Source organism: Hyaena hyaena, unplaced genomic scaffold (assembly GCF_003009895.1).
Source record: "Hyaena hyaena isolate Hyena2069 unplaced genomic scaffold, ASM300989v1 scaffold_438, whole genome shotgun sequence".
NCBI classification, from domain to species: domain Eukaryota; kingdom Metazoa; phylum Chordata; class Mammalia; order Carnivora; family Hyaenidae; genus Hyaena; species Hyaena hyaena.
Genome location: NW_024081071.1, coordinates 586,106 through 601,894, shown reverse-complemented (window position 1 = coordinate 601,894; position 15,789 = coordinate 586,106). Strand labels below are relative to the sequence as shown.

The 15,789-nt window shown below is 45.0% G+C and overlaps 1 protein-coding gene across 4 annotated transcripts in view; it reads left to right on the top strand.

Annotated features, from left to right (window-relative positions):
* Positions 1-15,789, top strand: part of TBC1D8 (TBC1 domain family member 8) — a 122,749-nt gene that overhangs the window by 45,791 nt on the left and 61,169 nt on the right. For 3 of the 4 annotated variants that reach the window (XM_039253123.1, XM_039253121.1, XM_039253124.1), the window contains exon 2: positions 4,325-4,480. In XM_039253123.1, the coding sequence (XP_039109054.1) occupies positions 4,325-4,480 (156 nt within the window). The remainder of the gene's footprint in view (positions 1-4,324; positions 4,481-15,789) is intronic. The other variant, XM_039253122.1, reaches the window with a different exon arrangement.

Genomic DNA, 15,789 nt, shown 5'->3' with positions numbered 1-15,789 from the left:
CCAAAATCTGTGTTTTATTCAGATTTCGCTGGCCTTTTTTGTACTCCAGAGTCTCTTTCAGAATACATCTCACATTTAGTTGTCATCTTGGCTGTGACTGTTTCTCAGACCTCCCCGGTTTTTAATGACTTTGATAGTTCTGATAGTACTGGTCAAGTATGTTTTCTGTGTTATGCATGAGCCTCATTCTGATGTTTGCTTTGTCTCTTTAGACTGTGTTTTCTTGCCTTTCAACATTCTTTGTAATTTTTTGTTTGAAAGCCAGACATAATATAAGGAGTAACAAGAACTGAAGAAATAGTTCTTTAGTGTGAGTTTTATGTTATTCTGTCTAGGACTTGGGTTGTCTTGGACTTCTTGGTGTAGCTACAGATGCCCAAGGTTTTCAGATTACTCAGGTGTCCTTGCCTTGGTCTCTCTCATTGTCTGTGGGCTTCTTTAAGAACAAACTCCACGACACCTGGCTGGCTCAGTTGGCAGAGCATGCAACTTTTGATCTCAGAGTTGTGAGTTCAAGGTGCGCATTGGGCTTAGAGCTTACTTAAAGACATTTAAAAAAATCCAAAAACTTGAACTCCTCACATGGAGTCTGAGAGTCTTCCAGTCCTTCCCAAGTGTCATTATGTCAGAATCTGCTGATGTGGTGGTAAAGTATGGTGAGAACAAGCGCCCTGTAAATCTTATCAAAGATTCTTGGTCTTTCAGTGGGTCTATGTCCCTGGGATGTGCTCTGGACAGTGTTTTTTGGAGGTCTCTCTTACCCTGACCCCTCCCCCTTCACCAGGTGAGACCAGAAGGCTGAAGGCAGCTGGAGTCAGAGAAACGCCCCTCCTCCAGCTGGGATAAGGTTGTGGAAAGTCTCCACCCCCCACCAGAGAGCAGGCCTGTGTTATGGGGAATGCTCTGGGAGACCATGAGAGGTTTTTCCTGGCTCTTCAGAGCGAGAACTGAGTGGGGTTCCTGGTAGTGAAACCTGTACAGGTAAAACCTAAGACTGTGGCCATCAGGAGTTTCTTACTCTCCTGCTAGTCCACATTCAGCCCCCCAGCAATTTGTCGAAACTGCCATCTAAGTGTTCCTGTCAGTTTATGGCCCCAGCGGCTTCTGCTTCAGGTGAACAGACCTGGGCCTGTGACTGGATTGCCTCCTCTCTCTGGATTTCTGGGTTATGATTTTGTCCTGGGCCCTTCGGTCTCTGAAGGGTCCCAGAAAAGCCACGGATATTCAGATTTGTTCAGCTTCTTGTTAGGATGGGAGTGAGGACTTCAAATTCCTTACGTGGTGGAGCTGAAACTAGAAGTCCCCTTTTCGCTTCCTTGTCATCCTCCCCGCCTCCCCGCCAGGTTGGTTGTGTTGGTATAAAACATCCTGACCGTCACAAAAGCTCTTGAGTCTTGAAGAAGAAGAAAAAAGCACTGTTTCCAATCAGAAAGGCTTCCGCTTCTGTGTTATGGCGACACCAGGCTATTGCCCTCCCTTCTCACGTTCTTCTTTTGTTGCTCAGGTTCTTCTTACTAGCAAACTAGATAGGGCTTCTACAACAGATCTCTTAAATTGGGAAGTACTGGGTCTGCGTGTGGGATGGGTGGGGTTTTTAGCACCTTTCTAGTCTCTGCTTCCCTATCACTCACCGCCTCCAAGCCTTGACAGGCAAAACTGTTTTATCAATCTTACACAAATGTAACTTTAACTTGACCTGTCCCTTGCCTTCCTGCCTGTGCTTTTTTTTTTTAATAGTTTATTGTCAGGTTGGTTCCCATATAACACCCAGTGTTCATCCCCACAAGTGCCCTCCTCCATGCCCATCATCCCCCTTCCCCTCCCCACCATGGTTTGCCTCCCTCCCTCTCCCCCACTATTTTTCCCCTTGCTTTTTTAAAAGTTTTATTTTTAAATTTATTTTGTGCACGCGAGAGAAAGAGTACAAGTGGGGAAAGGGCAGAGAGAGGGAAATACAGAATCCCAAGCAGACTCCGTGCCACCGGTGGAGAGCCCATTGTGGGTCACGAACTTATAAGCCATGAGATCATGACCTGAGCCAAGATCAAGAGTCCTCAAAAGTCGCTTAAGTTACTGAGCCACCCAGGTGCTCCCCACCTGTGCTTTTGATCCCAGAGCTCCCCTAAGCAGATGTGCAAGTTCTGTGTTAAAGCAGCAGCGCCTGTATTCAGCTGACAGCTTTCAGGCCCCCTCAATTACATGTCAAGTCAAGAACAAACCAGTGAGGGGCGTCTGGGTGGCTCAGTCCATTGAGCATCCGACTCTTAATTTCAGCTTAGGTCATGATACCAGGGTCACAGGATCAAGCCCCACTCTGGGCTCTGTGCTGAGCATGGAGCTTGCTTAAGATTCTCTCTCATTCTCCGTCCCTCTCCCTGGCTCATGCATGTGTATGTTCTCTCTCTCTGTCCAAACAAACCAATAAGGCAAAAATACTGAGTAGCTTAAGGAATAATTGCTATAAAAATTCATGCCCCCTTCCTTCTTTCCCTAAAGCCATTAATTGGGACAGATCAGGGTGATTGTATGCGTGGGGTGGATGGTCAGTTGGAGCCTAGATGGGGGGCAGAAGGCATCTGTCAGAAAGGGGATAGAATTGATCAGATAAGTAAATATGTTAAGAATAACGAAAGCCGAGTTCCTGTGTTGCTGAAGAGTTGGAAAGAAATATGGAAAGAAACTGGAATGACCCTGGTATTGGATCGCAACACTGGTATTGGATCGTACTTGGAGGTGTTGGTGTGAACTCAGTTTTTTTTTTTTTTTTTTTATGTTTTATTTATTTCTAGGAGAGAGAGAGAGACAGCATGAGCAGGGGAGGGTCAGAGAGAGAGGGAGTCACAGACTGAAACAGGCTCCAGGCTCCGAGCTGGCAGTCAGCGCAGAGCCCGACGCGGGGCTCGAACCCACGAACCGCGAGATCATGACCTGAGCGAAAGTCGGACGCTTAACCGACTAAGCCACCCAGGCGCCCCTGAACTCAGTTTTTTATGTATATAATCAGTATAAAAATGAAAATGTCAATGAGTACATGTGTGTATACGTATGTAAATATATACCCATACTTGTACGCATACACATACGTATGTGTACAGTCCCAAGCTCTGTCCACTGAAAGGTTTTGGGAGCAAGCACCCCCAGAGCAATAAGTGTACCCGGCTCCCAGATCTTGGCTTTTAAATACCATTCTTCACTAAATGAACCAGGGCTTCCTGGAGAAATGGCTGATTCCAGGGCTACAGCAGGAAGAGTACAGGATGAACTCGGAATATTTGCCAGAAAGTAGAATAATGGGAACATGTCCAAAGGACACAGAAACCAGTTTGAAGGGGCACCCACCGGCCAGGTCAAAGACGTGAACGATCAAAATGATCGCAGTGCTATATTGGATAGGGTAGGGAAACACGAAACCATACTGATAGAAATAAGTAAGTTAAATTTAAGGAGGAATATAGTTCCAAAGAACTTCACAGAATACTTGTCAATTGCAAAGGGAAAAAGGAGTAGCTTTACAGTGCAGAAGCTTGGCAAACACTTGTACGAGGAATGGGACAATACAGAATCGTCTGCCCCCTGGTGTGTGGGTGTGCGTGTGTGCTTGCTGTGATTCACGAACAGAATGATAGACCCTTACTTTGTATACTCTCTGGTCTGTGAAGGACTTCAATATTTTATTTGCTTCTCACAGTCCACTTTTAGAGTGGGCAGAGATGATTCTCTTACCTTTGAGGATATGATATGAGAACAATGGTAGTTCTTATAGCCAGACAATAAATAGTCTAAGAACTTTGAATGTTGCATACACTAATTCTCACACTTACCCTATGAGGTAGATATATCGTGATCTTTCCATTATACAAATGAGACCAAGGCACAGAGAGGTTAAGTAACTCGCCCAAGGTCACACAGCTTACAAGTTGAGGATCCAAGACTTGGATCAGACATTCTGAGTCCAGATCCCCAGCTCTTTATTTACAGAGCCCTGTTGCCTCTGTAAGTGAGATGCTGAGGAAAGAAACACTTAGCTAGGTTAGGCGATTTGTCCAGGGCCCCTTGTTCCTGTGGTCGTTGGATTCCGCAAATCTGTACCGAGTGCCTGTTAACGTTGGGCCCTGTTTCAGCTGCGGGGTGAGTGGTACTAGGCAGCCAGAGCCCTGGGCCTCCTGGAGCTCAGGCTCTTATGAGGTGAGTTGAAGAACTGGACACGAGCCTGCTGGTTACCGGTGTGAAGTCTAGACACAAAGCAGACTGCCTTGTTTTGCAGGGAGTGGGCAGCTGGTCAGTCTCCATGCTCAGTGGTGCACTTTCTTTTTTTCTTTTGAAGGTCGCCTGGTAGGTGCTCTGGACGCAGTGCTGGATTCCAATGCACGGGTCGCTCCATTTCGAATTCTGCTTCAAGTGCCTGGGTCCCAGGTTTATTCTCCCATAGCATGTGGTGAGTTACTGAGTGGATCAGACGTTTACTGGGCCATAGCCACTGGTGAGTTTTGTTCCGGTTGGAATATTCCAAACCTTAAGGTCTAAGCATGCTGAGTAGCTGCATGTTGGTGAAGCTTGAAGGTAACTCCTTTTAGAAACTCATCTGCTTTTATGAGCTCCTTTTTCTTTCTTTCTTTCTTTCTTTCTTTCTTTCTTTCTTTCTTTCTTTCTTTCTTTCTTTCTTTCTTTCTTTTCTTTCTTTTCTTTCTTTCTTTCTTTCTTTCTTTCTCTTTCTCTTTCTCTTTCTCTTTCTCTTTCTCTTTCTCTTTCTCTTTCTCTTTCTCTTTCTCTTTCTCTTTATTTTCTTTTTTCCACCTATCAAAAGCACATAAAAGCTACAACCTTGGGCATGCCAGGCTTTTTGCGTGGTGTGCTGTTCCAGGGGGTGCTGTGTATCATTGAATATGAGTGGAGCCCTTTTCTCCTGAATCTTGTTTCTGACATAACGAACGCCTTCCTGGGTGTATGCACCTATTATAATGGTATGGGGAGCAGCGGAAGTGTCTGAGGGCTGGGTCTGACTTAGGGGAGTCTTCACCCCCTTGTTCCACGTTTGTGCTGCATCACCGGACTGCTGCACCCCGTGGGAATTTTGCAGTCTCCCTCCCCTGTTCTTCTGGTATTTCAGTCCTCCTGCACCGTCTAATGCTCTGCTTGCCACTCCAGCACCTCTGGGGCTGGGGATCAATCGTTGCATCCGAGAAGCCCCTTCTATTAAAAAACTGAAGCAAGATGTGTCTTTTTTAACTGCATGAGTCATAAACGTTCACCTTCCGGAAATTAAATGGGTAAGAGAGAAGGAAAAGAAATCTTCTGTACCCCTTTATCAGTGCTGATCACTCTTCTGAGTACATGTGCTGATACACGTAGAAGCTTCTAGTTTTGGTTTCAAATGATAAAAGCCATGCATGTTCAATATACTCCATGAACCCTTGACAAGTTCAAAGAAGAAAACTCTCGCCCCACATCCTAGCCACCCAAAGTAACCTCTGGCCACACTGGGTTCACCTCATCGAGAGCACTTGATACTGCACTTAGGACAGGTACAACAATAGTTTTGGAGATGGTCAGAGGTACCTTTGTAAAAATGCAACCTACCTGATAGTGCTGTTTCATAATAAAAGTGTTATGGTTTTACTTGCTTTCAGTAAACAGGAAGCTGAAGTAAAACCAGAGAAACTTCAAAAATGTTTCCTTAACGTGAGAGCTTATTTTCTAAAAGGTTCATCTAAGGTTAAGGGAAGAGATTTGTGAAAGTGTCACAGGAGTAGGACTGCAGCTTTTTAGAGCAGTGTTGCAACTCTGACCGTGCCTGTTGACTCCTCAGCCTGGAGGACAGGATGCCAGCCTTTTTATGCACCCCCTCTTCCTCTCCAGTCTCTCATTTAAAAATGTGTTATTATTAACTTGACGTTGTAATTTTCATTCCGCCATCATGCTGTCCATCATTCTTTGGCTCTGTCCTCTATTTAAATTGATCTAAGGCTTTTACTCAGGTAGGGCTTTCCTAATATAGACTCTTTAATTTTGGTTCATCTCTTGATTAGCTAGATGACAGTTTTCTCCCCCCAGTTAGCTCTCACATTTGTAAGTGCCTGTCCCTTGCCTTTGGACTTGAATGACACCTTGGCTGGGTACGATAGTCTCTGGCCATCCAGAGTATAGTGACCATTGCTCCAGGGTCTTCCTGTATTTAAAGAGGCAATGGGAGAAGTCTTAGGCTGGCTTTCTTTTCCCCCCTCTCCTTTTTATCCCCTTGTAGGTGATGTGCTTCTTTGCACTTTTAACTGTGTGTATCCTTGAAGTTAAGTAGTTTAGCAACTTCGTTGTGATCCATTACTGCCTTGAGTACATTCTGTTACATTTTTCTGGAACTTGATGTGCTCTTTCAGTATGTAGACTGAAGGGCACCTGGGTGGCTTAGTCAGTTGAGCATCTGACTTCAGCTCAGGTTATGATCTCACGGTTCGTGAGTTTGAGCCCAGCATCGGGCTCTGTGCTGACAGCTCATAGCCTGGAGCCTACTTCAGATTCTTTGTCTCCCTTTCTCTCTCCTCCTCTCCTGCCCATGCTCCTTCTCTCAAAAATAAAAACATTAAAAAAATATATAGATTGATTTCTTTAATCATTTCAGAACATTTTTTTGTTCTGTATATGTATTTTTGAAAATGTGTTTTATGTTTCATTTATTGGAATCCCTGCCTCAAAGATCCTTTATGTTAGAGAGCTGTTGTCTGCTTTTCATTCCTGGTTTTCTTGATTTGTCTTTTCAACTTGCATCCTCTGTACTGTTCATAATCCTTTCCCCCAAGTTAATAATTGTGCCCTGGATCCCACACTTTGCTTAACTTCCTCCGTTTGCTGTTTTTTTTTTTAAAAAAAATTTTAAGTGTTTATTTTTGAGGGGGGGTTGGAGGGAGGGAGGGAGGATGAATATGAGTGAGGGAGGAGCAGAGAGAGAGGAAGACACAGAGTCCGAAGCAGACTCCAGGCCTGAGCTGTCAGCACAGAGCCTGATGGAGGGCTCGAACCCACAAACCGTGAGATCATGACCTGAGCTGAAGTTGGATGCTTAGCTGACTGAGTCACCCAAGTGCCCCTTGCTATGTTGTTTTTGATCAGGATTTTCTTAGGTGTCTGCTCTCTCTTTCATGTGTAATTTCATCATCTCATCTTCACGTTCTTGTTTTACTGAATTCACGTTCTTACTGTCTTGGAGCATGAAGCATTTGTGAGAATTTCGCTTCCTTCCTTGGGGGTTCCGTTGTTTCTAGGACACAGTCTCTGTCTTTTGAACACCTTCTGTTCATCTGTTGATGCTCTTTTGCTGTCAGATGTTGGCTTGGTTGCTGTGCTGTTCTCTGCCTCCCTGGACGTGCTCATGCTTGGACATGGTTATCTAAGACTGACACTGTTATTTATACCAGTGTTGCGTGACTTTCTGACTGGTGTTTAGGGGACATAGCAGAGAGGACGGGTGTGCTGCTGGGCTGGATGTGTGATGTGAGGCAGCAGGGCTTTCTGCCTTTCTCTGGTTTCCTTTTGATCTCTCTCCCCTCACTCTACCCCAGGCCAAAGAGTTGGTCTTGCTCTCTGCATTTAGGCTTTTGCTGGGAATGTCTAGAGTGTGGTCTTCTCACTAGATTGGCTTCTGGGGAGTCTATGGAGTGGGGACCCTGCTCAGTTCCTGAATCTCTGTACCTGGGAGGCCTACAGAAGCCATTGGGGAGCATTTTCAGACCACAGTGAGTTGATGGCGGCACAGCACTCAACTTTACTCATCCAGTCCTTCGTTAGATACTTCATTGATTCTGATGTTTCAGTATTTTAAAAACTTACATGAACATCCATACACTTAAATATTATTTCAGGGTACTTCTTCATCCTCAAAGTCCATTCATGTGACATGTTGGGTGACCGCCACGTACCAGACATGTGCGTGGTGTCCGGGTTCCTTGGGGAGTGCGTGAGGGGTTCCCCCCACCTGGCATTACCGGGCCCTGGGGGAATACAGAGAGCAACCTGGCAGTGGCAGGTATAGCGGGCCCGAGGATGAGGAAAGCAAGAGCTGGCAAGGCCCTTGACGAGCACATTGTGTCAGGGGGATGTCCTTTCTAAGGCCTTCTGTACATACACTGCCAAACTGCATGCTATAAAGGTGGCAGCAGTTTACACTTGCTTCCCCCCCCCGGCCCCCCTGCCCCCCCCCGCCACCGGCAGTGTAGTCCCGAGCAGGTTGAATTCCTAGAACATTCTTTCTCTTGAGCCAGGATCTGCTTTTTTTAGTTTCCACTTGGCTGAGTATTTGCTTTGGACCTGACCCATGGCAGGCATACAGATGCTTCATGTTCTCGAGCTGTATTGCCCACAGAAGGTCCCCTGTGTAAGCTGCGGTTCTTTCCAGGGCTGCTTTTCTTGGTTAGGGAGCAGAGAGTGGGGAGGGTATTTGTGTCTTGGGCTTGTGGTATTGATTTAGATACTTAGGCCTCTTCTGGGAGTTATGTGGGCATCCTGCACTGTGATATTGACTCACCACATTTAATATTTTATTGTGTCTTGAGCACTGAGAAAGGATCCCTGCCCAGGATTTTAAGGCTCAGATAAAGCACAAACAAGAACTGTAGGAAGGGCCTGGGTGGCACCAGGACGTGGGCAGGGACAGGAAGAGTGGCCTGCAAGAACGATTTATATCTTCATTGGATTTTGGCTGTTTGCACAGCAGGATGGGGAGACATAGGAGAGCTTTTGAGAATAATTTTTTTTTTCTATTTGCTTTTTTTTTTTTTTTATTTATTTCTAAGAGAGAGAGAGAGACAGCGTGAGCAGGGGAGGGTCAGAGAGAGAGGGAGTCACAGACTCTGAAACAGGCTCCAGGCTCTGAGCTGGCAGTCAGCACAGAGCCCGACGCGGGGCTCGAACCCACGAACCGCGAGATCATGACCTAAGCGAAAGTCGGACGCTTAACCGACTAAGCCACCCAGGCGCCCCTTTTTCTATTTGCTTTTAAGCAGAGTTGGAAGAGCTAGATAGAGCATTCCATGGGTGAGCAATATTAGTTGTCAGCAGATCTGTAGATGAATGTGGTTAGAAGGCATAAGCAATAAGTCACTATTATTTTTTAACTTGCATGGACCAAGGAATATCAAGGTTTTGTGGACTTCGCTGGCCTCGTCGGATAAAAGACACATGTTGAGAGAGCGGTGGGGACTTGTTTAGAAGAGGGGGAGGACTATGCCACGTCTTTCAGGTTGGAGCTCAGATGCCCCCTCCGAGAGACCCCACACCACCCCCTGCTAACCGCCTCCCCCACTCTGCCGGTGGATTCCCTGCAGCACTTACCTCTGCTGTCACTCAGCTTTCTTTGTTGCCTGACTCTCTAATGAAAATAAAAGTTTTCTTAGAGTTCTGCTCACCACTAACCCCTCAGTGTCCAGGGTAGATAGAGCCCTGTATTCGGCAAATAGTAGGTGCAAATAAGCGAAGCAGTCAAGTATGGACTCCTGCGTTAGGTATGAATAAGTAGTTGGTTACTCAGAGAAGGTGATGGGCTCAGCATGTCAGTATCCTGTCCGTGGGGAATGAGAGATGGCGTGCAATCACAAATAAGACTTCTTGGCCCTTTCTGAAAAGCCAGGGCAGGGAAGTTCGTGGCTGGGTGAGGAGGGTCAGGAGCTCTGTAATGAGCCACCAGCACCATTGAACAGTAGAAAAACTTGCAAAAGAGGATCTTGGTTTCTTCAAAACAACAACAACAAAAAGAAAAACAAGCATGCAGGTTTTTTTTTATTGTGGTAAAACAGATAACCTAACGTTCTCTATCTTCACCATTTTTAAGCGCACAGTTCAGTGGCGTTAAGTACATTCACATTGTTGTACAACCATCTCCACTGTCCATTTCCAGAAATTTTTCATCTTCCAAAGCTGAGACTCTGTCCATTAAGCACGACCTCCCCATTCTTCCCTGCCCCCCAGCCCCTGGCAACCCTACATTCTACTTTCTGTCTCTGCAAGTTTGACAACTCTAGGTGCCTCATGTAAGTGGAATAGTATAGTATTTGTTGTTTTATGACTGGCTTATTTCATTTAGCATGGTGTCCTTAGGGTTCATCCATGTGGCAGCAGGTGTCAGAATTTCCTTTTTTTTTTTAATGACTGAGTAACCTTCAGTGCGTGTCTGCTTTCCCTTTGAAATTGGATATAGTGATTGGTGCATGAGTGGGAAGCAAGGCCGTGGTGAGGGGAACTAGGAGAGTCAATTCCCGGGAGCCAATTTCTTCTGGTCCGGGTTGGGAGAGGAGGGAAGAGGCAGGGGGAGGAGATGAGGGATCTAGGGCTCCAGCCTGGGATGGGTCTGCTTCTGACCGAATTGACACCTAAGCCTGAAGAACTGTTGGGGACCCTGGAATAGCAAGGAGACTTTGTTGGGGTTTCTCATCTGATGTCACAGGGTATACTTTATCCTGCAGTTGAAAAGTCCAGGCCATGCCAGGCTGTGAGTTAGTGATTTATCATTTCATGTTCCTGTTAGTACGTGACTCTTCTGTGCTATTGCTGTGTGCAGTTTTCACCTTCGTAGCAAGGTCTAGGCCCGTGGTTTTGAGTGAAATGAGGGAGAGCAGGAAAATGGGGGAAAGGCTAGTAGGTGAGTGTGACAATGCCATGACACACCTTATATCAGTTCAGAGATTTTCAAGCAGACCAGAGGGAGATACCCACCTGGATGGGCAGAGGAATACCTACATCTTGAGAGGGAGTTAAGTGGGTAGTTTGAAAAAACGTAGTTAATATTTTCAATTTGGAAAATGAAAAAAAAATACAAGATTTTGAAATTTCCGAGGTCCTTAAAGGAAGCTGTGGTAGTTTTGGTAACAAAAATGTGTGGCTATATATTTTTAAACATTGAGAATCACAGGAGTTAGGCTTTCCAGCTTAAAAAATGCTTTCCTTTCACAGGCTTTCCTTATTTGTTCTTTTTTAACAATGTATAGGTATGTATAATTACTGACTTTGGAGATGGAGGAAGCAGGCCTACATTGCTTAGTAACTTGCCAGGGCCACATCTTCCGTCAGGAGGGGCTCTCTGGGTGGCTCAGACACAGGCCCTTCTAGAACGTTCTCTCCAAGCGTTCTTTCTGATGTGTCATTTCTTATCTCTGCCCTTGACCATGGCTGGCATTTTAGTTTCTTGTATTCTGCATCATCGTTTGCTTTGTCTTTGGAGAGAGAATTTCATTACGGGAGGAAATGTTCCAGGGTGGATCAGATTAGTGTCTCAGTGAACTTGGTGCCAGGGCAGCAAAGGAAGTGCCAGCCAGATCTTTTTTCAAGAACAGAACTCACTGTGCACTTCAAGGAAAAGCCGGGAGGCAGCCCTGCAGGAGGAAAGTAAGAACTTTTTTCTGGGTGCACACTCTGAGCTCACTCAATGTGAGTTGTCACATTTGTTTTCAGTTGCTTGGCATTTCCTTCATTATAACTAGCTGGCATTTTCCATGTAGGATTTACACTTGGAAATGGCCAAGGCATGCCACGGCTAGTACTGCTTTTCATTTGGGGAGCTTCTGTCACCAGGCTTCTACTGTTTTAAATAATTTTGCTTTGTGCTTAAAGAATTAAACTCACTGAAGATGTTCGTCAACGAGGGATGTTGCATATTATAATTATTTTTAAAAGCAGGAAAATCCTGAGTGTAACTTTCAGACTTGGTAAATTTGAAGGTCAAAAGTCCTATTTAAAAAAACGCATGCTTTTGGGGCGCCTGGGTGGCTCAGTCAGTTAAGCATCCAACTTCTGCTCAGGCCATGATCTCACGACTCGTGGGTTTGAGCCCCGCATCGGGCTCTGTGCTGACAGCTAGCTCAGCCTGGAGCCTGCTTCAGATCCTGTGTCTCCCTCTCTCTCTGATCCTTCCCTGCTCATGCTGCCTCTCTCTCTCTCTCTCTCTCTCTCTCAGAAATAAATAAAACATTAAAAAAAAAAAAAGAAATGCATGCTTTTAACCCGAGTAGATACTTGTAGACCACATAGTCTTGCGTTCCCCAGGTAGCCACAGCCCCCTCCCTCTCTTGCAACAGGCCCCGTTTCTTCCTCTTGAAATAATTCTTCCCCATGAAGTCTCTCCTTACCTAAGTCCTGTTTTGTTGCTGGACATATGTCAGAATAAATACAACCTGCATTAAATCTTAGAGTTGTGAAGCTGGGACTCAGACTTCTCTCTCTGGCATCTCACAGATTGCCCGACATCTGTGCAGAGCACGACCTGCTGGACCATGGAAAGCACCGGGAGGGCATCTTCACGGACATCTGGTTTCATGCCTTCTGTTTTAGTAGATGCGAGGAGACTGACCGAGGCCGATGGGTTTCAAAATAAGATGACTTTGGCAAATGGTTTTTTATTAAATGATTCCTTAATGATCAAAAATGAAGACAGAGCTTAGGAGCGGAAGCCTCCAGACTCACTGTGGTGCCCAGAGCGCTGCCTCTCCCTCAGGTCTTGCTGGCCTGGGTGTCTTGTCTGCTGGGGTCACCCTACTCTCCACGCCATCGAAGCTGTCTATATCCCCGATGGCTCACTTCAGGGCCTGCTGTCGCCCTGCATTGTGAACGCCCTTCTCAGACCTGCACTGTGAACCTGATGTATCTGAGTGGCCTTGGCGTGAGAGTGATCCTGACTGAAAAAATTCATGTTTTCTTGCTCTATTTTCACTTCTGATTTTACAAAATACTCTTCCTCAGGTGTGGAGGTCAGCTTATCCAAGTTGATGACATTTTTTTCTTTTTTGTTAAGAAGAGTTTTTAAAGTGTTTCTCACTGTGAGGATTTTGGAACATACCCCAGAGTACTGAGGGCAGTGTAATTACGTCCTCCAGGCCCATGCGTCGGGATCAGGACACGGCTGCACTGGGGTCATGGTTTTCCCCACTTGGCTTTATTTCTTATTCTCTGCCTTCCCCTCACCCCTGATGTGTATTTTGTGAAGCATAGAAACTGGTATTTCACGTCTACGTATTTTAGTAGAGATCTTTGAATCTATGGCCCTTCTTTTGCCCCTCCAATGGCATCGTTAAACTTGTGGAGTTAATGGGGACTCTCTGATGTCATAGGGACTCTCCGTTCCAAGGTTGCCTGTCTGCTTAAAGAGTCCTTCATAGGTCTGGATGATTCTAATCCACATTCAACAAGGACCAAACACTTCATTTGGTGATTGTGTCTCTTGTCTCCTTTAGTCAGGAAATCCTCCATTTCCTCTCCTCCACCCTCTGCTTTTCCCTCAAGTCATTGACTTAGTGAAGAAATTGGGTCAGCTTTTATGTAGAATGTCCTGGGTCCTATGCTTCTCTTTGTATGGTTCACCTCCTCGTATGTCCCCCTGACTAGTGGGTACTTGGAAACATTCAGTTAAATTCAGGTTCAGTGTCTTTAAATGAATTTAATTTTTTAAAGAGAGAAAGTGCGAGTGGGGGAGAGGGGCAGAGGGAGAGAGAGAATAGAATCTCAAAAACAGGCTCCCTGCCCAGTTCAGAGCCAATGCGGGGCTCCATCTCACAGCCTTGAGATCATGACTTGAGCTGAAATCTAGTTGGACTGATTAACCAACTGAGCCGTCCAGATGCCCCCAACAGCTTAATACTTGATAGGTGGTTCCACCTCTTTAATACCAGGTCCTCTCAGCAGGTACGTATCCCCTGGATGTCTTACTCTTAGTGATGCTTAGACTAGCTAATGAGTTCAGGTGGTTCTTTTCATCGCCTCCATCCCCATCAACCTTTCACTAGTGGTTCCCCCTGTTATAGACACCTGCCCAATGAACTTTTTCTCCGTGTCACAAAGTGGTGATTCCTACCCCCATAATTCAGTCTGTGTTTTCACAGCCGAGAGCTTCAGCTGGACTGTGTAGAAGAACTTTAACTCCTTAACTGGGGGTTACTTGGTCACCCTGAGACATAGTACATTCAGAAAAGGGGGAGGAGAATGCTGATGTTGGCCCTTTACTTGCTTCTGTTAGCATGAAGAGTGGGTGCCCTAGTGATCTGCGATGGTGACAGTGAATTGTTTCAGGTTTTTCCTTCTTCCCACCCTCTCCCTTTTTAGTATCATTTTAAAGTTTAAAGTGCTCCTCACTCCCCATATTTTATCATGAAAATTTTCAAAGCACAGGAAGTTGGGAGGGTGGTACAGCGCACGCTAGACACCAGGAGTTTTCATACATCCAGTGTGCGTCCGTTAATTGTGGTCCTTTGTCATGCTCACATTGTGCTTGTCAGGCTCCTCTGCCCCTTGGAGCCCTTTCCTGTGGCTCTCGGCACCACGTGGTCCTTCTCCCAGTCACCTTTGCGTGCTTCTTTGTTTTCTGGCCAGTGAGATGTTGAAGGTTCCTCTCGTGCATTTTCCGCTTCCTGGGTGGATCTGCCATTTCTCCAGTAGCCCTTGATTCCTTTTAGTGGAGAAGGGTTCATAGGGACCACAGCCTGGTGTAGGGGTCCTTCATTGTCACTGCGTTGTCACTGCTTCTAAGGCTTTTCAAATAAGTGTGAGCTGAGAACTGTGTTATGAAAAAGGAAAATAAATCATGAGTTCATACTTCATATCATAAATATGAGTTCATATTAAAATTTTGTTTTAAGTTTATTTATTTATCTTGTGAGAGAGAAAGAGTGTGAGCAGGGAAGGGGCCGAGAGAGAGGGGTAGAGAGAGAATCCCAAGCAGGCTTTGCGCTGTCATCGCGGACCCTGATGCGGGGCTCAAACCTATTAACTGTGAGATCATGACCTGAGCCGAAATCAAGAGTCGGGTGCTTAACCGACTGAGCCACCCAGGAGCCCCAATTATGGGTTCATATTAATTTTCTAATTGAGCTATAAAACTACATAGTTATAACTTAATTTTGATTTTATATTTCTCTCGTAATCATTGAAAATCTTGATTTCTAACAATACTCACAAAATTATCCATGTCACACATCCACATATGTATTATTTCTAAATAATACCAGTATTAACAGTAAGGGTGCCAAATGAAATTTAAGTTTTTGCAGCTCTCTTTGGCCTTCAAATATATTTAACGATGCATATATAGTCAACATTGTTTAAAATAACTATTTTCTCTGTGATCATTTCAATAACCTGATAAGTCTGTCAATTTACTTACATTAAGGATTGTTTTTTCCTTTATTGATTTCACTTTCAAAAAAAAAAAGGAAAACTTTTATGATTCCTAAATCAAACCTATAAAATTTATAAACAAGATATGTGGAAAGGAGCCAAGCTTTCGCTGCTGTCCCCTCCCTGCTCCTTCCCTCTGCTATCAGGAAACCTCTCTTTTTTCTGGCTTAGGTTTCTACTGTTTTGTTTTACAAATATACATACATTCTCCCACCCTCCTTTTACAAAGGTCACACATACTGTGTTCTGAGCCTTGCCTTTGTTCACTTAGGGACAGGTCCTGGAAATCATTCCATATCAGAGTGCAGAGATTATCTTCTCCTTTCTTTTGTCTTTCATTTTGTAGAAGTACCATAGTTTATGCAACCTGTTCTCTACTGAAGGACACTTGTGGGTTTTCATCCCTGACCGTGGCATTGTCTCAGTGAGTAACCTGGCAAATAGTTCTGTACTTATACTGCTGAATCACTGGGTTAGATCACCCTTTCAATCTCGCAATCCCATCTCTAGTAAATGAATATGAAGCTTTGTTAGATATTACTAAATTCTCCTCCCTCCATTATAATGATTTGTGCCATTGGAAAAAAGTTACCATCAGCAGTGGATGAAAGTACCTGCTTTCCCAGATTTGTCATTGGATCTCTAATC